This window comes from Nerophis lumbriciformis, linkage group LG02, assembly GCF_033978685.3.
Source record: "Nerophis lumbriciformis linkage group LG02, RoL_Nlum_v2.1, whole genome shotgun sequence".
Taxonomy (NCBI): Eukaryota; Metazoa; Chordata; class Actinopteri; order Syngnathiformes; family Syngnathidae; genus Nerophis; species Nerophis lumbriciformis.
In genome coordinates this window covers 41161883-41189688 of record NC_084549.2, presented here as the reverse complement: position 1 = coordinate 41189688, position 27806 = coordinate 41161883, and the positions used below count along the sequence as shown (strand labels likewise).

Genomic DNA, 27806 nt, shown 5'->3' with positions numbered 1-27806 from the left:
ATCCCCACCTTCTACCATCCTAGTCACGTCCGTTGTGTCCTTGGGCAAGACACTTCACCCTTGCTCCTGATGGCTGCTGGTTAGCGCCTTGCATGGCAGCTCCCGCCATCAGTGTGTGAATGTGTGTGTGAATGGATGAATGTGGAAATAATGTCAAAGTGCTTTGAGTACCTTGAAGGTAGAAAAGCGCTATACAAGTATAACCCATTTATCATTTATTTATTATATTCATGGAATTAAAGAAATAAATCACCCAAAAACATGATTGAGGTGTGCATGCAGCTGACTTTACAATCTGCGCCATACGGATGCAGGAGTAGAAAAAAAAACGATATTAATGCGAATCAGGGGCGTTAATATATTTTTTAAAGGGTTAAAACATGTTTTAAAGGTGGACATCTATCCATGAAAATATGGGGAAGTTGCTGGTTGTGTGTTTGACAGAGAAGCAGCTCGAAATCTGCTCTTCAATGTAAATGCAGTACATTATTATTACTTCATAAAACTACTGTAGTTGTTTGTAGTGCATGCAAGTGTACTGTTTGTAATACAATATTTGTCATCTATAAATGGTGTTTACTTATTTAAAAGCATGTTACATGTTAAAATTGTGGTGTTATTCGGGTGCCGAGAACCAATACCATATTTTTCGGACTATAAGTCACAGTTTTTTTCATAATTTGGCCGGGGTTGCGACTTATACTCAGGAGCGACTTGTGTGTGAAATTATTAACACATTACCGTAAAATGTAAAATAATATTATTTAGCTCATTCACGTAAGAGACTAGACGCATAAGATTTCATGGGATTTAGCGATTGTTTGGTAAAGGTATAGCATGTTCTATATGTTATAGTTATTTGAATGACTCTTACCATAATATGCTACGTTAACATACCAGGCACGTTCTCAGTTGGTTATTTATGCGTCATATAACGTACACTCATTCAGCCTGTTGTTCACTATTCTTTATTTATTTTAAATTGCCTTTCAAATGTCTATTCTTGGTGTTGAGTTTTATCAAATAAATGTCCCCAAAAAAGTGCGACTTATATATGTTTTTTTCCTTCTTTATTATGCATTTTCGGCCGGTGCGACTTATACTCTGGAGCGACTTATAGTCCGAAAAATACGGTACTTTGAAATCTTTCGATTTTTGGTTTTAAAAAAAGTAAACCAGTGGTGTTCAAAGTGGCCAAACAACAGAAGAATGTCCCTTATCACTTACTGCATGGAAGTGAAGTGAATTATATTTATATAGCGCTTTTTCTCGAGTGACTCAAAGTGCTTTTCATAGTGAAACCCATTATCTACATCTTTAAGCTACATTTAAACCAGTGTGGGTGGCACTGGGAGCAGGTGGGTAAAGTGTCTTGCCCAAGGAGACAATGGCTGTGACTAGGATGGCGGAAGCAGGAATCAAACCTGGAACCCTCAAATTGCTGGCGCGGCCGCTCTACCAACCGAGCTACGCCGTCCCAAGTGATAAAGGTTGGGTTATACGCTTCTTAAAGTTTTATGTATACTGTGGTAGACTTAGACTTAGATTTCCTTTATTGTCATTCAAATTTGAACTTTACAGTACAGATAAAACAAAATTGTGTTGCATTAGCTCATGGTAGTGCAGGACAAAAGAGCAATAAGATGCATATATAAATAGATTACTGTACAGATAAATATATTGCACTTTTGCATATGCATCCACGTTTACAAATGTATGTTATATTGTCTTTGTAGTCCAGTGAGTTAATCCATTTTTGGGGGGAATTGAGGGGATTATTATGATGCGTTCAAGAGTCTGATGGCCTGAGGGAAGAAGCTGTAATGCACACTTTCAGGGTCCATGGTGGTGGATCTCTGCTCTCCCTCGCACAGCACATACCTTTGTGACCGCCCGTATTTGATTACAGAATAAATGCAAGACACAAGATACACCTCTCTTTTACTTTTAATATATACCGTATTTTTCGGAGTATAAGTCGCACCTGCCGAAAATGCATAATAAAGAAGGGAAAAAACATAAATAAATTGCACTGGAGTATAAGTCGCATTTTTTGGGGAAGTTAATTTGATAAAATCCAACACCAAGAATAGACATTTGAAAGACAATTAAAAAAAAAAAAATAAAGAATAGTGAACAACAGGCTGAATAAGTGTACGTTATATGACGCATAAATAACCAACTGAGAACGTGCCTGGTATGTTAACGTAACATATTATGGTAAGAGTCATTCAAATAACTATAACATATAGAACATGCTATACCTTTACCAAACAATCTGTCACTCCTAATCGCTAAATCCCATGAAATCTTATACGTCTAGTCTCTTACACGAATGAGATAAATAATATTATTTAATATTTTACGTTAATGTGTTAATAATTTAACACATAAGTCGCTCCTGAGTATAAGTCGCACCCCCGGCCAAACTATGAAAAAAACTGCGACTTATAGTCCGAAAAATACGGTACTTCTACTCTCTAAATATAGCAACAAAGTTGCTAAAGTACAACAGAGCTCATTTCTTCTAGGTTTTATTCTCCGGCAAAGCAAGTGCGCCTGAGGTGTGTTGTGAAGCGGAGTTGCGCCACACTTACAGTTATGCTACCCTGCCACATTTCAATTATGATTTGTTTATGAGCGAGGGTGAACCGGAAGCACCAAATTCGCATTAGTAAGAGGCTTACACGAGTAAGTAAATATATTGAAAACATTAGCTCATTTTTTTTAATTTTTTTTTTTATGACAGCAGATCTTCTTTGGTGCTTATGCTCAATTTTGCACACTTGCGGAGAATTGAGGCGGCTCGCAATGAAAAAAGTGTTGTACATTGGTTGGTTACTTGGTTACTCCTTCAGTCGAGGGACCTAGGGCCTCAAGTGTCCAGTTAGCGCACGCTCAAAAACCTGCACTACGCCCTTTTTGTTGAGATGTATCAAAACTGACGATGTGATGCTGGGTAACTGTTTGCATAAAAAAGTGCCAACTTTTACTCCTCAGACTGATTGATGTGCAAATCAGAGACATATGAACAATTAACCCCCAACACCCACAACCCAGCCCCCACCTCCCTCGACATTTGGGAATAACAGTTTCAAGATGAGTTTGCGAAGTGTAAAATTCAGCTGCATTTTTTAAAGAAAGAAACTGCTGTTCTAATTGTGTCCACTGGATGTTGCAATAGCAATTCTGTTAGGCAAGCAAATAGTTTATACTGGGGAGAGCAAGTATACCAAGCAAGAGGTACAGGTGTTGGGGCGGTATAGCTCGGTTGGTAGAGCGGCCTTGCCAGCAACTTGAGGGTTGCAGGTTTGATCCCCGCTTCCGCCATCCTAGTCACTGCCGTTGTGTCCTTGGGCAAGACACTTTACCCACCTGCTCCCAGTGCCACCCACACTGGTTTAATTGTAACTTAGATATTGTGTTTCACAATGTAAAGCGCTTTGAGTCACTTGAGAAAAAGCGCTATATAAATGTAATTCACTTCACACTTCACTTCACATTATTTGGTACTGACATTACTGGAAAAAAAATCATGTATCAATGTATTTTTGGTGCTTTGGTATGGCTGTATTGATACTATCGACAACTCTGGATGGTTATATTGTAAAATTGTTAAATTGTTGAAATAAGTCATTAAAGCCCAAAATGACACTCGAGTCCATGGGAGCAACTGCTCGTGTGTTCTTTGTTGTGTGTGTGGAAACCTGTAGGACGTGTTTCAAGACCTATGCACAGATGTGAACTAAATGTTACTGTGAAAAACGTGATGGAAGAAGGTTACATTCCCCTCAGCTGAAACAATCCCAGAATGCACCAGACAGTCCCCACGAGCCATACTCCATCCTCCTATTTGAACATTTCCAAGCTCACACAACGCCTAGGCCATCCAAAAGTGATTAACAAAGCGTGCAGGGCTTAATTAATTATAACACGTACCACGCTGGTAAGCAGAGCATATGCATTTTGAAGATTTTTACTCCTCATGTTTGCAAGCTATGCAGGGCTAAGATGATGCTAATGTTGTCTGCCAACAGAAACAAATGTAAAGAGGTTGCAGCAAGCCGGAGGGTAACACGTGCAAACACACCAGTATAGTAACTGCACTTCTGAGGAACCACTAATCTAATATCTGCTTTTGTTTATTTATATAATTCCTGTGATGTTTAATGTCGTCTGTAGCAAGAGACTAAAAAAAAAAACACACCAAGAAAAAGTAGAAAAACATTGGGTAAAACAAGATGTCGACACATTTGAATCACGACGTCTCCCAACAACTGACAAGAAGACTCGCCCTTTTTCTTCCTTCACTAATAGAACAGATTTTACCTCCTTGGGCATAGTGGCAGCAGCTGACTGTTGCTAGGAGACCGGAGACCTTCTTCCGTCAGTGAATGTAACAAAATCATTGTATGGTATTCTCCCTGTCAAAAACTTGCAGGGCGGAACAAAATTGTGGCACGAAGGGTGGCCATGGTTTGGATTATGGCTCTAAGAGCAGACAGAAGTGTGACAAAAACAGAAAAGAGGATTCCCAATGAAGGTCTGGGAAAAAGTGCCAAAATGTGAGTGCTTTTTACTTCTGTGTTGGTGTGCAGTTTTTGCCAGCTACATCTATTGTAAGAGCTGCCTGTCTGGTGTGGAATGAAGGAGCACGGCAGTGTATCATACACTACTGACATTGAAGGTGCTTAAAGTGTGCATCAAGGTAAGTGTGGTAAACACTTCCCTTCCAGTACACATGTGCATCCACACACATTAGGCATAATGTAGCGATACACTCTTATTTGAAGGGAGAGTGTTTTGAACAAGGTTCAGACTTTTTTTTGTGTGCCTCCTGTGGTTTCTAAATCTGTGGTCTGCAGGTACCCAGCTCTTTCACTGGCTGACAATTAATGGTGAGCTCAGCACATTTGAACAAAGGCTGCAGGCTGCATTCCCACCATGGATAAGGACGGCAAACAGTTAACAGTTAGTAGAACACTTGAGATCTATCCGTTGGTATTTACAGACACACAAATAAAATATAAGCATTATAAAAGCATGACACCATTGCAATGCAGGTAATCTGTGCACAACATGTCTTCAGTGTTCAGGTAGAGGCCAGGAGGTCCCATCCAAGATTCGACAGTACATTAGATGGTACTTGTTCATCAACTTTTCAATGTGGTGAAGTCATCCTGTACCCTTAGCAGAGAAACAACCCCAAAGCACAATGTTTCCACCTCCATGTTTGACGGTAGTGATGGTAATGTTGGGCTCACGTCAGTGTGCAGTCAAAATGTAATTTGTGATGAAATACTCTAATAAAAAGGCTATATAAATGTTAAAAATATATTTAGTAGTAATCATTTATTTTGAACATGTTAAAGTTATAACAGAATTGTTTGTCGGAAGAAGCGTAGCTTATTTATTCCTACTCCTTCTTCATAAGTTAACAACCTGTCGGGTTGATGTCGTGTTCCTGAGTGGTGATATTCAGAGTTCCCAAGGTCGTGAACGTACCACGCCTGTAGAGAGACAGCGTTGACAGCTGCAGTGCACACTGCTTGACATGGGGGAATTCTGCCCTCAGTGAAGAGTCCCAGGTTTGACGGCAAGGCGAACTAGGAGGCCTTTCCTGCCCGTCTTGAACTGTTGGTACAGGCTGGAACATGGTCTCCAGAAGAAATGTCCCTCCAGCTTGCAATGTGCCTCACTGGTGATGTCTTGTCAAGCATGCTGCTACTAAGCCCAGCAGAGAGAAGTGATTATTGACCTCTTGTTGGGGCTCTGAAGAAGAGATTCGGACTGTGGTCAGCAGATAGCCTACTGCGCTCAGAGATTTGCAGTCGTTTGCGGCAATGAGGAGAATCACTAAGGGACCAGGCTAACGACATCAAGGGACTGGTCCACCTCTATTCTCGCGCTATTCTCACATGCCTTCAGCCATCCAGGGGTAGCTAGCCCGCGATCACTTCCTCCTGGCCCTTCTACCAGCTGACTTGCGTGTTCAGACACTCCTGGCCCACCCCACATCCCTCAAGGCAGCCCTTGAGGTGGCTATAGAGAGAGAGAGATGCTGTGCACCAGTGCTCAGAGGGTCGTGCTTGGTGATACACATTTGGTGAAAGAACAAATGTGGCCAGACCTGGTGCCGGCTGCCCCTGCGTGGATGGAGTTGCTGACCCAGTTGGTTCGGGCAGCCACCCAACGTGACGATCGATGCTCAAGACATACGTTGCAGGGCATTAGTGGACACAGGGTCCTCTGCAAAAATAATAAAGCCAGAGGTGATGCCCAGAGGGGTTGCCGTTTTGCCCACCTTATTAAAGCTTCAGAGAGTCACCGGAGAGAAGACTCCAATGAAGTTGTGGTGACTCTGGGGGTGGAGAACACATCTGTTCAGCACCCGGTGTGGGTTACTAATCTGGAAGACTGCATTCTTGGGGTGGATCTGCTTGGAGCATTGGACTGTGTCATCGACGCCAAGAGGGGCACCGTCACCTTCCCAGATGGGCATGTTATTCAGATGTGCAGGCAAGCCCTACTACTTCTCCACAGATGGCTATGCTGCAACCCCCGTTATGGCTGCTGTACCACCCGGCAATGGGGAAGAATGCCGATTGTGAGAGGTCTGGCAGAAAAACTGCAATGGATTGACCCAGAGTAAACAAGAACAGCTGTGGCAACTCTTGCTAGATTATAAACACCGTTTTACACTCTCTGAAGATGATGTCGGCCAGATGATGACACAGGGGATGCCCACCCAATCAGGATGAGACCGAGACGGCTTCCACTGGCCCGTCAAGCTGCTGCTAATAAGGCCCTACAAGAGATGCATTGTGCTGAACTTATTGAGCCCTCTACTAGTCCCTGAGCATCGCCGGTTTGATGGTCCCAAAGAAGGGGAAGAATGAGTGCCGCTTCTGTGTCAACTTCAGACCCTCAATGCTCAAAACAGCGTTCAAAGACATGTTGGAGCTGTGTGGCTGAGTCCTCCTGGTTTTCATCTCTCGACCTGCGCCGTGGCTATTGGCAAGTCCCCCTTATCCTCAACGCCAGACCCAAGACAGCTTTCATTATCAGGACAGGCCTGTGGCGGTTTAGGGTGCTTCCGTTTGGTCTTTGCAACGCACCTGCCATGTTCGAGAGACTTATGGACAAGGTACTCGCTGGCATTACCCGCCAAGAGTGTGTTGTGTACCTTGATGACATCTTGGTTCATGAGGCAGCCCTGGCAGGTCTCAAGCATGTGCTGGAGTGGGTGAAAGCAGCAGGCTTAAAACTACAGCCCCAGAAATTCTGCTTTTTGTTGGCGGAGGCGGGGTGGACACCATACCCGAGAAGGTGCGCACTGTGAAGGAGTGGCCCACTCCGAGGTAGGTCCATAAGCTGAAGAGTTTCCTTGGCCCCGTGTCATATTACAGGCGGTGTGTGAAGAGATTCAGCTGCAGCCACCCATCACTGCAGTGGAGTGGGAGCTTGGACAAGAAGAAGACAATGACATAAGGCCTGTGCACGCATGGGTTGTTGGGCAGCGGTGACCACAGTGGGAGGACATTGCCATGCTCTCACGCGCTACAAAGGGCTTCTGGTCAATGTTCGAAACCCTGCATATGTCTGATTGTGTGCTACAAAGAGGCTGGACAGAACCAGCCACAGGGGAGACCCCCTGGAAAGTGGGGGTTCCAAAAACTTTGAGAGAGTCGGTCCTACAAGCGGTGCACGGGGCCTCGAGATCTGGGCACTTTGGTATCTCCAAAACCCTAAGCCGCCTCCGCCAAGCCTTTTATTGGGGTCAACACAAAAGAGATGTGGTTGACTATTGTGAGCATTGTGACAGCTGTGTGGCAAAGAAGGGCCCTGCAGACAGATCACATGCACAGCTACAGTAATTCCCTGCGGGCTGTCCTATGGAGAGGGTGGGGATAGATGTCCTCGGACCCTTCTCTCGCACGGAAAGAGGTAGCTGCTACATCCTCACAGTAATGGACTAAAGTGGCCTGGAGCATACAGCCTGCCCGACCAAGAAGCTGAAACTATTGCAGACGCGCTGTTGGAAGGAATGTTCAGCAGGTTTGGTGCTCCAGAGATCATTCACACCGATCAAGGCAGAAACTTTGAGTCAATGCTTTTTGCAAAGTTGTGCGAGAAACTTAGCACTCAGAAGACCCAGACCACACCCCTGCACCCACAGAGTGACAGGCTTGAGGAGAGTTTTAACTGCACCTTGGTACACCAGTTGGCAATTGTTATGGCTAAACATCAGCGGGACTGGGATTACCATGTTCCCCTCGTGTTGATGGCATACAGGTCAGTTGTTCATGACTCCACTTCTTGCTCCCCGGCCCTTTTAATGCTGGGTCGAGAGATCCACACACCCGCTGAAATGATGATGAGTAGACCCCCGGATCCGCCAGCTGAACCGCCAGGAGCTGAGTATGCTAAGAGACTACAAGACCGGCTGGAGTCAGCCCATGAATTTGCTAGGAACCAGCTGCGGAATGCTAGTCGTAGAAAAAAGAGGAATTACGACGTCCACAAAAAAGGGTGACATCTCACCGCTGAAGAGTTGGGGTGGGTGTACAACACCCAACGGAAAAAAGGAAGATGCCCAAAGCTGGAAAGTGACTGGATGGACCCTTGCAGAGTGTTGGAAAGACTCTGGAAAGTTGTGTACCGGGTCCAATGCCTACCCCGTGGCAGAAAAGATGTCCTGCACCGCGACCCGCTAGCACCGTACCGGGGCATGGGCACTCCTGCAAGGCTAGGAGTGGAGTTACCGGAGAGAATGGACCTTACCCTAGGGACTAGAGAGTCTTGTTCTTCCATCCCAGGGACCTCATCCTAGCTTTCACAAGATGTAACACTTACTGTAAATTTTTCCCCAGCCAGGGAGAACACTGCTACTCCGACAAGACCCTGAAGGCTGAGGCGGCGACCAGCCCATTTGAGAGATTGTGTTGTCCCCCTTGGGGACGATGGACTTTGAAAGGGGGGGATAGTATCTGGGGTTGATGTTGTGTTCCTGAATAGGTGATATTCAGAGTTCCCATGTCACGAACAACCACGCCTGTAAGGTGATTGGCGAAGGAGGAGGAAGCGTTGGTGTTGCGGAAATGAGAGACGAGGATAGATGCGCATTTGGGAGGAACAAGATAAGTGTTGGAATTGAGCTGTGTTAACATGGGTTGCTCAATAAAAGTTAAAAAAAAAGAACGTCAGACTTTGTGTGCAGATTAACAGTACTTTCCAAAAGGGACAGAACTAATTTATGTACTACAATGTAGCACATTGTTGACAAAAATCTACAATAAAATTTGTCCCAGACAAATACATTTGTGGACAAAATTGATGACATCATCGCTAGCGTTTTCCCAACAGAAACAAACATGCGCGAGTCAGCGTGAATACTGACCGACAGTGACAGGAAAAGAAAAATGGGCAACACTCCTGTGGGTGAAAACATGGCGAGTATGGTAACATTTCACACTAAACACACCAAAGACATGCTCAGTTTGAAAAGTGGACCTTGCTCTATGTGATGCAGGTGCATTTAAAGCAAAGAAAATGTCGATGCGATCTGTGCTCTGTTAGTTAGCTTTTTACCAAGCTAAATAACAATGGACCAAAGTCCACCAGATAAAGGTTGTCTATTTCAATTGTATTACCTTATTTGTTAGGAACTTCAGGTATGAAGCAGCGTCACTTTGCAGTGCAAAGAAGAAAGGCACACTAACAAACTTTAATCACACATACATTAGGCAACATGGTGCAGATATCATTATAGAATGAATATACAATATTGTGGGGAGGCGGGGCCGGCGGACCGACAGCGAGGCGTGTCCCGCCGGGACCGACTCCAAGATGGCGGTGAGGAGGCGTGGCCGGCAGTCCAACAGGGAGGCAGGGCACACCGGAACCCGCTCCAAGATGGCGGCGAGGAGGCGTGGACGACGAGCGAGCAGCGAGGCGGGGCTCGCCGGGAGCGACGCCGCAATCAGGACAAGGTGCGTGGATCGCGCAGCTGCGGACAATATAATTATCCTCTCACACTGTATAAGAGGGCGACAGACGTGAACGTCAGGGAGAGAGACGGTAAGAAGAGAAGGACCCAACGAGAGGCTGATACTGAGCGAGAGCGAAAGAGGAAAAGAGCGCAAGGGAGACGACGACGTGCTGCTGGATAGCAGACGAAGGAGCGAGCGGAAGAACGGAAAGGCTGGAAAGGCATCCGTAAGAGACTTTATTTGCAAAAATAAAAGAAGTCTAAACCTGCCCGCAACATGTCTTTCCTTGCTGGTCCATGGAACCCGCACGACGGCTTGAGACCGTCACAAATATATTAGCTATAATTTCCAGGAGTTAATCAATAACTATTAATATACCTGTGTGCAGCTTTTCTAAACACATCATAATCATAAAATGCACTTTTCTTTTTGAGAAGGTGAAGTGAATTATATTTATATAGCGCTTTTTATCTCGTGACTCAAAGCGCTTTACATAGTGAAACCCAATATCTAAGTTACATTTAAACCAGTGTGGGTGGCACTGGGAGCAGGTGGGTAAAGTGTCTTGCCCAAGGACACAACGGCAGTGACTAGGATGGCGGAAGCGGGGATCGAACCTGGAACCCTCAAGTTGCTGGCGCGGCCACTCTACCAACCGAGCTATACCGCCCCCGGTAGACAGCTTTGGTGTTGTTATGGTTGGTAGTCCGACTGTCTTGTTTACATAAAAAAAATACTCATCACTTTACTTGTGTTTGCTTCCGCATGAATTAAATAAGTTTATTCCGGTCATATAATCAACCATCAACCATTTTGTGTGACCATTACAGTACACATTATACATATTTAACAATCATACACATTTACACACAAAAAGAAAAGAAAAAGAATGACCAAAAAAGTGTAAATGGGAAAGTTTCACAGTTATTTTTATTCTTCCCTTTTAAATGGTAAAAGTTTCACAGTTGTTTTTCATTTTGTAACCGCCTAATGAGCAGAACTATGTTGACAGTTATGAATAAATAAATAAATATTCCAGAATGAAGTAGTCATTATTGTTTGTGGTCAATGAGGGTCAGAGTGATTATGCTTATACCTTTTTTCCTAAGTCAAATACAAACTCTGTTTCCATATGAGTTGGGAATTTGTGTTAGATGTAAATATAAACGGAATACAATGATTTGCAAATCCTTTTCAACCCATATTCAGTTGAATGCACTACAAAGACAAGATATTTGATGTTCAAACTCAAACTTAATTTTTTTTTGCAAATAATAATTAACTTAGAATTTCATGGCTGCAACACGTGCCGAAGTAGTTGGGAAAGGGCATGTTCACCACTGTGTTACATGGCCTTTCCTTTTAACAACACTCAATAAACGTTTGGGAACTGAGGAGACACATTTTTGAAGCTTCTCATGTGGAATTCTTTCCCATTCTTGCTTGATGTACAGCTTAAGTTGTTCAACAGTCCGGGTGTCTCCGTTGTGGTATTTTAGGCTTCATAATGCGCCACACATTTTCAATGCGAAACAGGTCTGGACTACAGGCAGGCCAGTTTAGTACCCGCACTCTTTTACTATGAAGCCATGTTGATGTAACACGTGGCTTGGCATTGTCTTGCTGAAATAAGCAGGGGCGTCCATGGTAACGTTGCTTGGATGGCAACATATGTTGCTCCAAAACCTGTATGTACCTTTCAGCATTAATGGCGCCTTCACAGATGTGTAAGTTACCCATGTCTTGGGCACTAATACACCCCCATACCATCACAGATGCTGGCTTTTCAACTTTGCGCCTATAACAATCCGGATGGTTCTTTTCCTCTTTGGTCCGGAGGACATGACGTCCACAGTTTCCAAAAACAATTTGAAATGTGGACTCGTCAGACCACAGAACACTTTTCCACTTTGTATCAGTCAATCTTAGATGAGCTCAGGCCCAACGAAGCCGACGGCGTTTCTGGGTGTTGTTGATAAACGGTTTTCGCCTTGCATAGGACAGTTTTAACTTGATGTAGCGACCAACTGTAGTTACTGACAGTGGGTTTCTGAAGTGTTCCTGAGCCCATGTGGTGATATCCTTTACACACTGATGTCGCTTGTTGATGCAGTACAGCCTGAGGGTTCAAAGGTAACGGGCTTAGCTGCTTACGTGCAATGATTTCTCCAGATTCTCTGAACCCTTTGATGATATTACGGATCGTAGATGGTGAAATCCCTAAATTCCTTGCAATAGCTGGTTGAGAAAGGTTTTTCTTAAACTGTTCAACAATTTGCTCACGCATTTGTTGACAAAGTGGTGACCCTCGCCCTATCCTTGTTTGTGAATGACTGAGAATTTCATGGAATCTACTTTTATACCCAATCATGGCACCCACCTGTTCCCAATGTGCCTGTTCACCTGTGGGATGTTACAAATAAGTGTTTGATGAGCATTCCTCAACTTTATCAGTATTTATTGCCACCTTTCCCAACTTCTTTGTCACGTGTTGCTGGCATAAAATTCTGAAGTTAGTGATTATTTGCAAAAAAAAAAAGGTTCATCAGTTTGAACATCAAATATGTTGTCTTTGTAACATATTCAACTGAATATGGGTTGAAAAGGATTTGCAAATCATTGTATTCCGTTTATATTTACATCTAACACAATTTCCCAACTCATATGGAAACGGGGTTTGTACAAATTCATGTGTAATCTTTATTTAACTGTTAAAAGGAAACGTCCATAAACATGTTTACCATTCGCATGTATACTGTACATGTATATACATTGTGTTAAACTCACTGAAGGAAGGTTATACTGTTGTTATTCCTTTTTTGTCAGAGGTTTTTTTCATCCACTCAATTTATCTGCACAACCAAGAGACGGGGAACTGCACTTTTCTTTTGGAAAAATCATTTTCAATCATTATGAGAGACATGAATATTTTTAAATAAACCTAAATAAAAGTCCTCTTACAATGGAGTCACTAGCATGGACATTTGTTTAATCTCATCGTCATTCGAATTAGAATGTTACTGTAAACATGGACCCTGGGGTAAAAAAATGATCTGATTATGACCTGCATTTTCTTGCATCACACCTTAAATCGGAATACTTTGCTTTGACATGCGCAGAACCTGAAATAAACGGAAAGGTGTGTTATTAATTGTGCTATGGCGCCATCTTTTGGACCAGTTCACTCACTGCAGGTGCTGACTAAGCAGTCACTTCCACTGTAAACAAACATGGCTTTGTGCATTTCTGCTTTTTCAACGTTATCACAGTATTTATCTATCATTGTTTCCTTCTGTTCACTACTTTTGTTTTACCTCTCTTTTTGAGATGGAGCTGTTCTGTGTGTTTTATGTTGTGATTATGTACAGGTTGCGGCTTGTTTTTATGTTACGACATTCTGTGTATGTTCCTGAGGCTAATAGTTAGTACTTGAAGCAGCTGTAATGACGTGAATAAAACAGCTCGATAAGACGACAACTGGATCCTTTCTTTTATTGTTACATCTACACATGACACTCCAGACCATACTTTAGTTTTTGCTAGTCTCGTTTTATAGCAACAAACTCAGCAGTATATAATGCTACGTCTGTACATGTTGAATGGGGGGAGACAGCAGCATGACAACCGCTTCATTCTGAGACTAATACATTTAGTCCACACTCCACATCAAAGACATGCGCAGTAAGGAAGACGTGTTTTCATGTGCTACAATCTGAATGACTTTCGGCATAAACTACCTGTCTCGATCTGATTGAAATTTTGGTCAGAACATGTGTGATAGGGTCAGAATATTCCGAATGGTGTGTTTACATGAAGCATTTTTATTCGTTAGGCTTTTAATCCAATTAAATGTGTCCATGTGCACATACTGTAGCTATTGAGAGGTTGTCTATTCCGCCCATAAAGCACTCTAATTAATCATCCTAAAAACACCAGAAATACTCCATTTATATTTTGTGACCTGAATATTAGCAAAGTATTAGTTATGTTTTTATTATAAGCGCTAACATGGACAAAACATTTTTAGCGGCGCTGTGATCACAGAGAGCTAACGAGCTTGTTACTGCTTTATTGACATAATCGGCTGGTAAGCTGCTTCCTCGCCTCGGAGCTCGTGAGAGTTTATTTTAGATCATAAACAATGCCTCTCACATTGATATTAGAAGGATGAGGACATAATCCGACAAGTTGGTAAATTTAGACCCAGCAATGGTGAGAAAGACAAGAAAAGACACTTGATTCTACTCCGCTTTTTTCTTGGTGAGGATTATTCATCTAAATGGGAATATATGAACATCAAAATGACAGCAGACATTGTACACTAAGTGATGTTTTATTATGTTTGTAGGCTCTTATGAAGTCTGCAGTGAGTAGTAATAAGTGATGTTGTCGAAGGAAAACGGAAACGTTGAGATGCGTTTGTGAAATTAATGCACCGCTGTATGCTTAAAATGAGCAAAATACATAGATATTAAATGTTATTATGAATGTGCCTGTTACTACATTACATATATACTTACAGCGTGTAGATAAAAGTTCGATGGAGGTGTTTGGATGTTTTTTTTTAGCGCTTTATAGGAAGAATAGAGCAACTCCCATAGGCTCCATTGTACGCAGCCTTTTGCTCGCATTTATTTACCAGTTAGAATTAGAGATGTCCGATAATATCGGCCTGCCGATATTATCGGCCGATAAATGCTTTAGAATGTAATATCGGAAATTATCGGTATCGTTTTTTTTTTATTATCGGTATCGTTTTTTGTTTTTTTTATTAAATCAACATAAAAAACACAAGATACACTTACAATTAGTGCACCAACCCAAAAAACCTCCCTCCCCCATTTACACTCATTCACACTCATTCACACAAAAGGGTTGTTTCTTTCTGTTATTAATATTCTGGTTCCTACATTATATATCAATACAGTCTGCAAGGGATACAGTCCGTAAGCACACATGATTGTGCGTGCTGCTGGTCCACTAATAGTACTAACCTTTAACAGTTAATTTTACTCATTTTCATTAATTACTAGTTTCTATGTATTTGTTTTATATTGTTTTACTTTCTTTTTTATTCAAGAAAATGTTTTTAATGTACTTATCTTATTTTATTTTTTTAAAAAGGACCTTATCTTCACCATACCTGGTTGTCCAAATTAGGCATAATTATGTGTTAATTCCACGACTGTATATATTGGTATCAGTTGATATCGGTATCGGTAATTAAGGGTTTGGTCAATATCGGAATATCGGATATCGGCAAAAAGCCATTATTGGACATCCTAATTAGAATGCATAAAATTAGCATCGTCCATCCATAAAAACGTGGATGCATATGCAAAAGTACAATATATTTATCTGTACAGTAAATCTATTTATATCTGCACCGCATTGCTCTTCATCCTGCACTACAATGAGCTATTGCAACGAAACTTTGTTCTTATCTGTACTCTAAAGTTCAAATTTGAATGACAATAAAGGAAGTCTAAGTCTAAATAAAAAAAAGAAAAAACGTGTTCTTGTCTTAGATAAGGATTGTGAGCCATAGGCAACATTTAAAAAAAAAGTTCAGTTCCCCTTAAAAATACCTGTCTATTTGAAACAAGGCTCACACCAATAATTGCTGATACAGTCTTAGAATTAAGATATACTTTATATTCCCTGTGTAAAACAATTTGAAAAGAGGAAATTGTGTTCCTCAGATCCAAAGTTTTTCCTCAAACAACTTGAAACTAGCCCTGCGAGACAACATTAAGATAAAGAACATACACACATAAAAAAGATTTGTGCAGCCTCGCTGGTGGCTTTATCGCTTGACAGTTCCCCTGCAAAAATCCTGAGCTTAGGTTACTGAGATAGCACGCTTATAAATGTCCCATTTTACCCAACTGTCCATCAACTGTGTTCTCCTCATCTATGGCTGGGATTATTTGAACTCCGTGCCTGCCCACCTCACATCCCCGGCAGTTATTTTGAGTGTTATCGCTCTTTTCATTTCGCTGACATTCTGTGTGCTCCCGTCAACACATTGTTCCTTGCTATCTGTGGGGATGCAGCTTTGGCGATGAGCTCGCTCATGAACAAAGAGGGAGTCACCATTACATTGAATATTGAGCTTACTGCACATTCCCATGGCTCCAAAGACGCCAAAAATCGGATTCTTACAATTTTGATGTAAAAAAAAAAACATGCAGGGTGACAAGAACATGAAATGAACTCAAAAGATAATGCATACCTATGGATAATGTGCTGGCTCTGGAGATAGTCGAGTGCCAGTGTCATCTCACAAAGGTACAGTTTGACTGCATCCTCGCTGAACTGGACACTCTGTTGCAGGTGGTAACGGAGGTCTCCTCCAAGCAGGAGGTCCACTACCATGAACATGTCCTCCTCATCCTGGAATGAGTACCTGAAGGGTATTGGGTCACAAAAGGGAGTTAAGGAGGACACGGCTACCACAGCTGGGTTTTTAACACACAAACAGCAAAGACGTACAGTACAGCATGCATGTACAATATAAAAAAGCAAGCATTACTTGTGTAAAAACTACACTCTATATAAGGGTTATTCAGCTAAGATTTTATTTTATTTTTTTAGGGTTTTTTTGGGTGAGGGATGAGGTATTGTTAGTATATTTTATTATAATTGTATATTCCGGAATACCAGCATTCTTTACAGTTGATATTTGTTCTCCATCCATCCATCCATTTTTTACCGCTTGTCTCATTCGGGCATACTTGCCAACACTCCCGGATTTTCCGGGAGACTCCCGAAATTCAGCGCCTCTCACGAAAACCTCCCGGGACAAATTTTCTCCCGAAAAGCTCCCGAAATTCAGGCGGAGCTGGAGGCCACGCCCCCTCCAGCTCCATGCGGACCAGAGTGACGTGTCGACAGCCTGTTTTCACGTCCGCTTTCCCACAATATAAACAGCGTGCCTGCCCAATCACGTTATAACTGTAGAATGATCGAGGGCGAGTTCTTGGTTTCTTATGTGGGTTTATTGTTAGACAGTTTCATTAACGTCCTCCCAGCGCGGTAACAACAGACAACAACAGCAGTCACGTTTTCGTCTACCGTAAAGCAGTTTGTCTGCCGTAAACAGCAATGTTGTGACACTCTTAAACAGGAAAATACTGCCATCTACTGTACATGCATATGTGACAATAACATCTACGGCTTTTAGAGAGTGCAGTGCACAACAAGGAGACGAAGCAGAATGCATCATCAGAGAGGGTGTTCAGCATGGTTAAAAAACTAGTGACAGAGAATAGAACAAGGATGGACAATTCAACCCTTAACTCAACAATGAGTAGATGAGTGTTATGTGTGTGTATATGTGTAAATAAATGAACACTGAAATTCAAGTATTTCTCTTTATATATATATATATATATATATATATATATATATATATATATATATATATATATATATATATATATATATATATATATATATATATATATATATATATAATATATATATATATATATATATATATATATAATAAAAAAAAAAATACAAATAAAAAAATATATATATAGCTAGAATTCACTGAAAGTCAAGTATTTCTTATGAAATACTTGACTTGGTGAGTTCTAGCTGTAAACATACTCCTCCCCTCTTAACCACGCCCCCAACCACGCCCCCCCCCCCACCTCCCGAAATCGGAGGTCTCAAGGTTGGCAAGTATGCATTCGGGGTCAGGAGGTGCTGGAGCCTATCTCAGCTGCATTTGGGCGGAAGGCGGTGTACACCCTGGACATGTCGCCACCTCATCACAGGGCCAACACAGATAGACAGACAACATTCACACACTAGGGCCAATTTAGTGTTGCCAATCAACCTATCCCCAGGTGCATGTCTTTGGAGGTGGGAGGAAGCCGGAGTACCCGGAGGGAACCCACGCAGTCACATGGAGAACATGTAAACTCCACACAGAACGATCCCAAGCCCGGGATTGAACCCAGGACCTTCGTATTGTGAGGCACACGCACTAACCCCTGTTTCACCGCGCTGCCCTGATTTTGGTCTATTTATTGTTATTTACTTACTGTTTTTAAGGACCTTCTGCAAAAAAGCGAGTTTACAACAGCACTTTAGTGTTCCTAAGAATCGTGTGCATAAATGTGAGTGTCTCACAATATTTTTTAACTTAACTCGCGAGCCACCAGTTTAATGATTAAAAAGAGAGGACCTAAAATGGAACCTTGTGTAAAAGTACTCGTAAAGAAGTTGAACAAATGACTACTGACTACATCTGCAGTTACTGCCAAAAACGAGAGGAATTAAAGAAGTTTCTTAAGGAATGCCTCAGTTGTAAATCACAAGTTTACACCCCAATGTTCTATTTGCTCGGTTAAAATGTCAATGCAAGGACCTGCCAATGTGAAGTGAAGTGAAGTGAATTATATTTATATAGCGCTTTTCTCTAGTGACTCAAAGAGCTTTACATAGTGAAACCCAATATCTAAGTTACATTTTTAAACCAGTGTAGGTGGCACTGGGAGCAGGTGGGTAAAGTGTCTTGCCCAAGGACACAACGGCAGTGACTAGGATGGCAGAAGCGGGGATCGAACCTGCAACCCTCAAGTTGCTGGCACGGCCACTCTACCAACCGAGCAATATTGTTTACAATGGCCCAAGATCCTCTATACAACAGGAATAAGAGTGTTTTTAGAAATTAGCAGCAAAAAGAAAATGTTTGTCTGTCAAGTATTGAAATGAACTCGGGGCTAGTATGGTGCCATTTCTGGGCTGAATTGGGATACTCTAAATGTCCATCCATCCATCCATTTTCTACCGCTTATCCCTTTCGGGGTCGCTGGAGCCTATCTCAGCTGCATTCGGGCGGAAGGCGGTGTACACTCTGGACAAGTCGCCACCTCATCGCAGGGCCAACACAGATAGACAGACAACATTCACACTCACATTCACACACTTGGGCCAATTTAGTGTTGCCAATCAACTTATCCCCTGGTGCATTAATTTGGAGGTTTGAGGGAAAAAAACAAAAAAACAGAAGCACCTATCTACCATCCCACAAAATACAAAACATCACTCACATATGCACTGCAATGCACAATGTGTATGGAAACAAGCGCTATGAGAGAGTATGTAGGTATAGGTAGATGTATATATCTTTGATTGAACACTTCTGAGAGGTAGACTGACATTCACATTCATCACAGTGGTAAAATGCCACTTACAACATTTCAGTAAATGTAAAAAACTATCAAATTAAAGCTTGGATACGGCTCGACCTTGCTTTGAAAGCTGCTTTTTGTCTGCAGTTGACACTTTTGTCTGTCAGGCTTACTCAACCTTACACATTAAATTAAAACACAGGCTCTCGTCTGAGTGGGGATTTAAAACGCTTCACTTCACAATTTCTACTCTATAAACTGACCAATCCATACAGCACACAGGTGAAGAAACTAGGGGTGTCTCCATCCGATACTGAAATCAGTCCCATATTATGGTTTATGGTATTAAGTTTATTTCAAACATACATCCAGTTACATTATGATACATCACATATTTCCTGTTTCTCATTACAAAATGTACGAAAGCTAGTAGGAAGAAGCAGAGCTTATTTAATCATACCCCTTTTCGATTTTATAGCAATTACTAACACGTGTTCACTTTCTGTTCTCAGATTTTACACTATTTAAATACATAAATAATAAAGTTCTCAATAAATAGTTAAATCAATTGTAATTCACACAATGAGATGCACAAGATTATCTCGTTTTTCAATAACGTTTAAATTGTTTATCAGGATTTGGATACTTTGGAGTTTGAACAGTTTCTAAAACTGGATCGTACTAGTACTTTGTTTGATTTGTTTGCTTAATACATTCCATAATTTAGTTCCACATATTGATAAAGGTTTTAGGTGTTGTACGCATACAAATGTTTCATACAAATATTTCATACAAATATTTCTCTTAAGGTTATATATTTGTCCTCTTTTGTTGAGAAGAATTGTTGTACATTCTTGGGTAGCAGGTTATAGTTTGCTTTGTACATAATTTCAGCTGTTTGCAAATGAACTAAATAATTGAATTTTAATATTTTTGATTCAATAAATCAAGGGTTGGAATGTTCTCTATATCCAATGTTAAATTTTATTCTAACCAACCTTTTTGGAACACGGTTAGTGAATTAAGGGCACCTTTGTAGTTATGTACCCATATTTCTGCACAATAACTCAGATATGGTATCACTGGTGAGCAGTAGAGAATATGGAGTGATTTTTGCTCCAGAAAATATTCTGCTTAATTTAATATTGACATACTTCTTGCCACAACGTGTTGTATATTTGTATATGAGATTTCCACTTAATTGTATCTTCTATTATTACCCCCAAAAATGTGGTTTCTTTGACTCTTTCAATGTCTACTCCGTCTATTTGTATTTGTGTTTGACTTTCTCTTCTACTGTTACCAAATAGCATTCTTTTAGTTCCACTGAGATTCAAAGATAGTCTGTTTTTGTCAATGCATCTCTTTCAGTTGTCTATTTTTTCTGTTATTATTTGTATTAACTTCTGTGTGTTCTCTTAGGAACAAAACACAGTCGTGATGTCTGCAAATAATACTAACTTTAAGTCCTTTGTAACTTTCCAAATGTGGTTTGTATAGAGATTGAACAACTTTGGTCCCAGTACTGATCCCTGGGGTACACAGTAAGACATATTTTTAGCGTTGTAGACGTGTGTTCGCCTAGCTCCACATATTGCTTCCTATTCGTTTAGTAGCTTCTTACCCAGTTCAAGACCAATCCCCTGATGCCATACCGTTCTACACTACAGCTGTACACTGTTAACCATCTATTGCATTGGTAATCTCTTCTGTTATTTCGATTAATGCTAATCGATGTTGAGATGTCAGCTCTGTATCCGTATTGGTTCTAATTGAGTGTTCCACTTGTATTTATGAATTTGTCCAATCAATTATTGAACAGTTTTTCAATAATTTTTGAAAATTGTGGAAGGAGGTAAACAGGTCTATAGTTTGTAAACTGATGTTTGTCTCCAGTCTTATAAATCCGTGCAACTTTGCTATTTTCATTCAGTTTGCTGATATACTGTAAAGGTTCTGAAATCTCTTAAATAACGTTTTTTTAAATAATTGATTTCCGTATCAATTCCATTAAAATCAGTTGAGGTTTTGAATTGACATTTATTCACAATTTTGATTAATTCCTCTTCTGTCACGTCCGTCAGGAACATCTAGTTGGGATTTCTGTCTATAGTGTCATTCAAGTCCTCAACTGACCCGGAATCTGGAATCCTTTCCAACAAGTTTGGTCCAATATTTACAAAATAGATATCAAAGTTTTCAACTACTTTGTTCATGTTGACATTTTTAACGTTTCCGTTTGAGAAGTATTGAGGGTAATCCTTCTTAGGACCATTTTAATGATGAAATTTAAGATGCTCCATGCTACTCTCATGTTGTTTTTGATTCTGTTTTATAAATGACTGTAATATTCTTTCCTACATGTCCATAGTACGCTAGGTAGCTTGTTTTAATATGGTCCATCCATTTTCTACCGCTTGTCCCTTACGGGGTCGCAGGGGATGCTGAAGCCTATCCCAGCTGCATTTGGGCAGAACGCGGGGTACACCCTGGACAAGTCGCCACCTCATTGCAGGGCCAACACAGATCAACAACATTCACACACTAGGGCCAATTTAGTGTTGCCAATCAACTTTTTCCCAGGTGCATGTCTTTGGAAGTGGGATGAAGCCAGAGACCCCGGAGGGAACCCACACAGTCACTGGTAGAACATGCAAACTCTACACAGGAAGACCCCGAGCACGAAGATTGAACCCAGGACCTTCTTATTGTGAGGCACACGCACTAACCCGTTCCACCGTGCTGCCGTTCTCATACGTTTTTGTACGTAGTTTTTGTCTCTATAGATCTTTCTGTTGTAAATAATCTCCACAATGCATTCTTCTTGGTACAAGCATTTTTCAGTCTCTTTGTCATCCATGGTTGATTGTCTTTCTTTTACTTCCTACTAAGTTGTTTCCATTGACAATGTTTGTCATAATGCATCAGGAAAGCTTTTTCTAAAAACACCATATGCTTCATCTACATAATTTTCTCTGTACACATTGTCCTAATTTTGCTTTTTTTTTTTTTTAAATCATTTTGATAGGCAATCATACTTTTCTCTGTACATAGTCTGTGAAATATATTTGTGTCATCCATGTTCCTCTTCCTGTAGTTTCCGTCATAGTATATGAAAATGGTAGATGATCACCAATGTTGGTTATTAGCAGACCACTTGTAGTATTTTTTTCAAAATTATTGGTAAAAATATAATCAATAAACGTGGCACAGTGTCCTGTGAGTCTGCTTGGTCATGTAATTTTTGGATACAAAATCCTGCTATACTACACTTTGTATATATGAAGTCATCAATGGTCTTTTGCGATTTTGGATTTTTTTGTATCTAAGGATGAACGGAGAGGTGTTGTTGTTTCTTCCATTGAGAGGGATGCATGTGTCGACATCGACATCAATTTCTTATGATTGCAGAAAGTTTACCACTTGTTGCTCTGCTGAGGCGAGATATCTATTTCATCGAGTTCAACTCTATTATCCATGGCTTTGGCGTAGGATCTGGGAATGACACGCAGCCCTGTCACAATTACATCATTCATTCGTTTTTCCTGATCCATAACATCTATGATATTCTTCATAGTGACGCCATCTTGCTGCAGAATCTACATTTATTGATGCATTGCTAAATTTTTCTCTCGGAGGACCTTTTATCTCTTGTCACATTTCTGTTTGCTGCTTAAAGATATTCATCACATTAACTTTGAAGATCACGGAGCTGACTTTGCAAGCTATTATTCTGGGTGGCTTTCTATGTTTGCTTGTAGGCATGCCATATCAGCTTTCTGAACTGATCTTAGACTTTCCATCTCTAATTGTATACTTCCCACATCTGATCTTAGACTTGCCACATCTGTTTTCATGATTGATTTCAGAATGTCTATTTTTTGTAAAACAAATTGGAGGTTTTTTTTCCCCTTTGTATCCTGTCTGCAGAAACTCATTTGATGAGACCAAAGGTTACGGGCTTTGAGATAGGTTGCGTAGCTTGGGTTTTGTAATTGTTGCTATAGCAGCTCGCTGACGGCTGTTGCCTCTTTAGGGACTTGCTGCACTTTTAATTTGTATATTTCAACAATTTCGTACCATGCGCTGATCAGAGCTCAGTTGGAGGTGTCATCCCGTCAACAAAGAGCCCTCGGTGTGGTCAGAAACACTCCAAAATGTCCCAAACTCTCGCAGAATAATCTACGTATGGCTTCGGATTGTTAGGCAACCTCTTTAAATTGCAGTGGGGCTGCTATCCAATTTGCTGTTTTCAGCGAATCTGTCTCTCTCATCAGACCAAAAGCAGTATGACAACAAACTCTCCTGTAGCTGTGATCACAATCACTGGTCAAGAAAATGTCAACATCCGGTTGACACAAAGTGACAGTTAATTACCACAAAAAGATTACAGATTACATCAAGTTGCATCTATAATCTCCAATAAAAATGTTCCAAGCAGTCCTGCAGCTCAGAGCTACAGTGTAAGCTCTAGAGCTGGTTAAAGGGGTTGTTTGCAACATTAATACAAATGTCTAGAGGGCGCTAACCTTCCAATGTATTATACACAGTATATCCTGCTCTCTTCCCGCTTCTAGGACGTAATGACATAATGACGTATGTACGTAACAACATGCACGCGCATTAGCTTTGGGTGTTGTTAGCTAATAATATCAATTAGGATAGTTAGTGTTAGCTGTCATGGAATGTACAATACATTCAACAATATGACTGCAAATTGATCGTTGATTCTCATGGACTGCTTTTGTGCACACGTTTCCTGCGCGTACCTGCTGTCGAGACAAAATGTGTGACCGAAGTAAACACCAATCATTTTATTTGGGCCGGTAAAATCTTTTTACTACCCTAACTACTAATGGAACCATAAATTAGCCAATGGTGTTCTGGTTATATTTTTTTGCTTTGAAAAATGTAACTTTATCAGCTATATGTCTTCCATGAAGCACACAAGGTTGGTATTTGCTTGTATTTTAGTAAATCAATTTACAAAAGGTAAACAAGGTATAGTAGGTTATAGGCTCCCTGGAACAAGCAGCTACACAACATTGATGAACGCAATAGCACACAAGCTCCACATCCATAAAAAAAATGGTTGCTTAAAGCATGACATTTGTTAATATAAACAATCATCAAGTACATTTATATATATATATATATATATATATATATATATATATATATATTACAGTGTTCCCTACTTTCATGATGTATATCCACATAATATGCATTTAAAGTATTTATAAGCCCTCCACTCATTCCACAAAGCATTTTTTTGCAATTCTAATTTGACTCAAAATTGTCATCTAAAGTCTGGTTGCTTGGCTGCAAAGAAAACCCTCATATAAAGCAAAGTTTGGTGTTTCTAATGAAAGCTTTATTTGCCTGATACTTTTATGTGATAGGAAAGATAATATGGTGCTTCTGCTTTGTACTTCTATTAAATAATTCAAAATTCCTACATTTTCTCCTGCATAAATGCGGCGAGGCGGTCTCTGAGCATGAAAGAAGCTGCTCGACTACAGCAACAAACCAAAGATGCCCTGTACCCAGCAGATGGCAGGCCCCAGGATGCAACATTCCTCACTGTCACCTTTTTATCACCTTGTGGTCACTAGCTAATTCCCACTAACTAGTTGACAAGATAGCTACCTCTGCTCTGGGAAAGTATGTTTACATGCACTTAAAAATAAATGTTGCATGGTTCGGTTGAAACCAGTTTTTTTAATTAGATCGTATTATACTTTTGAATAGTGTTGTAACAATACCAATATTTTGGTATCGGTACTAAAATTATTTCAATACTTTTCGGTACTTTTCTAAATAAAGGGGACCCCAAAAAAATTGCATTATTGGCTTTATTTTAACAAAAAATCTTAGGGTACATTAAACATATGTTTCTTTTTGCAGTTAAGTTCTTAAAGAAAATAGTGAACTTACTAGACAACGTGTCTTTTATTAGTAAACAAACAAAGGCTCCTAATTAGTCTGCTGACGTATGCAGTAACATATTGTGTCATTTATCATTCTATTATTTTGTCTACATTATTAAGGACAAGTGGTAGAAAATGAATTATTAATAATGTAATCTTACTTTCTCTTTTAACATGTTTTATCTACACTTCTGTTAAAATGTAACAATACGGTATTCTTCTGTTGTTTGATACTTTACATTAGTTTTGGATGATACCACAAATGTGGGTATCAATCCGATACCAAGTAGTTACAGGATCATACATTGGTCATATTCAAAGTCCTCATGTGTCCAGGGACATATTTCCTGAGTTTATAAAGAAAATTTACATTTAAAAAAAATGAAAGAAGATGTTGTGATGCCAAAAAATATCGACGTAATAATAGTAGTATTGACTAGATACGTGCCTGTACTTGACGGACATCTACACCTCCCGCTGCCTCAACAGAGCCAGTGCCATCATCAAGGACAACACCCACCCTGGCTCTGACCTGTTCCACCTGCTGCCCTCTGGGAAGCGCTACAGGTGCATTAAAACCAAAACAAACAGGCTAAAGAACAGCTTCTTCCCCAGGGCCATAACCATCCTGAACGGACTGCCCCATTGTCCCTCATAACTGCCTTCTCTTCGGTGCAATAACCCATTCCACCAACCACCCTGTTTTTTTTTGTTTTTTTTTCATGTATATATTCATTTCACACCATATTCATTGCACTTCTACATTTTTTATATTTTTATATATTTGCACATTGTTTTTCTAGCATGCACACATCGCACTGTATGGAATGGCCTCAATCTCGTTACCTTGCGTAATGACAATAAAAGCTGATTCTGATTCTGATTCTGATATCATTACAGTGGATGTTAGGTGTAGATCCACCAATGGCGTTTGTTTACATTTTGATGCCGGTGAGCTACGGTGTGTAGTGAAGCATGTTTAGTGATTTAGAAGTAGCTAAAACACTGCCGACGGCGGATGAACGTTAGCCGCTAACTAGCCATGTCTTAAAACTTCCTGAGGGCGTTTCTGTGTTATAACTTCACCTTTATCGTTAGTTTTTAAGCCAAAATGCATGTGTTCCCCCTTTTCTGTCTACACACTGTGTCTGCTTGTAAGTACTCCGTCATTGTGCGCTGCCGAACAGGCTCCTCTGCTCGTAAACCAGCAATGACACAACGTGACTTCGACGCGGGCGCGGGGGGGGGGGGGGGGCGCGGGACCGGTATGTTTCAGAGACGGTATAGTACCGAAAATGATTAATTAGTATCGCAGTACTATACTAATACCGGTATATCGTACAACCCTACTTTTGAATGATAGCTTTAACATACCTAAATTAAACAATTGGCAACTAGTTCCCCCTGGCATGTTTACGGAACCATCATGGATCATCGGAACTAGAGTTTACACTTGATCAGAAATGTTTACATGTCTTTGTTTCATTGAAAAAAAAATTTTGTCACACGTTAAAAAATTCACACTTTTTTAACGTTCCTTGAATGCACCACAGTTAAAAAAAGTAACAAAAGTAAAGTTAACTTTTGTAGACGCTGTCACAGGTAGACATTTTTTTTTAATATTTTTTCCATCACCTCATCCTTTTTCCAAAGACAGGCGCTTTGTGTGACTGCATAGAGGTGAGCTTTGACATCTGTGATGAGCAGTGTTGTTTTCGTCAACGATGACAATGACTACATTATTTCACTGACAACAACGTGACGTGCTAAACATGGCTCTTGGAAGATGACAAAATGATGAGACATGTAAGAGCTTCTGTGATGAGACAAAACCGGACAAAAACGTCAGTGGGTGGCCTGTTAGATGTTTGAAATGCATGACAATACTGCCTAATGTGCGTGTAATCTGCCCGTGAAAAGCTAAACTATTAATGCTGTTGCATCCTATCCTTGTTTGGTCAGGCCTACCACCTGGCATTCAATGCATATTTAGGTCCAGCCCTAGGAAAGGGGCTTTTTGGTCAGAAATTACAAAATGCTTTACGGACATATTTTGAATATATTCCATCAGAAAGGAATCAGAATGCACTGTAGAGGGAGAAGGCGATAATACAAACTCAATCTCAAGCGGCACCTGAAGGCCCACCACTCGGATTTGTATTCAAAGGTAAGTTGCAAGACCTGATAACATATCACATCATATACATACAATTTACTTGACAATTTCTCATGTGATAAATACCATAATAAGCTTAAATATTTTCACACAACACCTGGCGCAAATGGGTTTCTCACGCTAGCTTCAAAATTAGCTTGGTGGTTGTGCGAACATCAATCATTAGGTAATGTGTGTGACAATGTGTTACTGTTTGTGTAGGACATGCATGGACTTTTGGTTGTCATATTGACCCACGTCTGTGTAAATGGTAAATGGGTTATACTTGTATAGCGCTTTTCTACCTTTAAGGTACTCAAAGTGCTTTGACACTATTTCCACATTCACACACACATTCACACACTGATGACGGGAGCTGCCATGCAAGGCACTAACTACGACCCATCAGGAGCAAGGGTGAAGTGTCTCGCTCAAGGACACAACGGACGTGACGGGGTTGGTAGAAGGTGGGGATCGAACCAGGAACCCTCAGGTTGCTGGCACGGCCACTCTCCCAACTGTGCTACGCCATGTGACTGTTTGAAACATGGAGGGACGTGTAGCAATCTGACATGTTGCT

General features: G+C 40.7%; 1 protein-coding gene across 4 annotated transcripts in view; it reads right to left on the bottom strand.

Moving 5' to 3' along the window:
* The window catches only part of LOC133607810 (serine/threonine-protein kinase 32C-like), a 186347-nt gene that overhangs the window by 43524 nt on the left and 115017 nt on the right, over positions 1 to 27806 (bottom strand). For all 4 annotated transcript variants that reach the window (XM_061962795.1, XM_061962787.1, XM_061962803.1 and 1 more), the window contains one exon: positions 16228 to 16401. In XM_061962795.1, coding sequence (XP_061818779.1) covers positions 16228 to 16401 — 174 coding nt within the window. The remainder of the gene's footprint in view (positions 1 to 16227; positions 16402 to 27806) is intronic.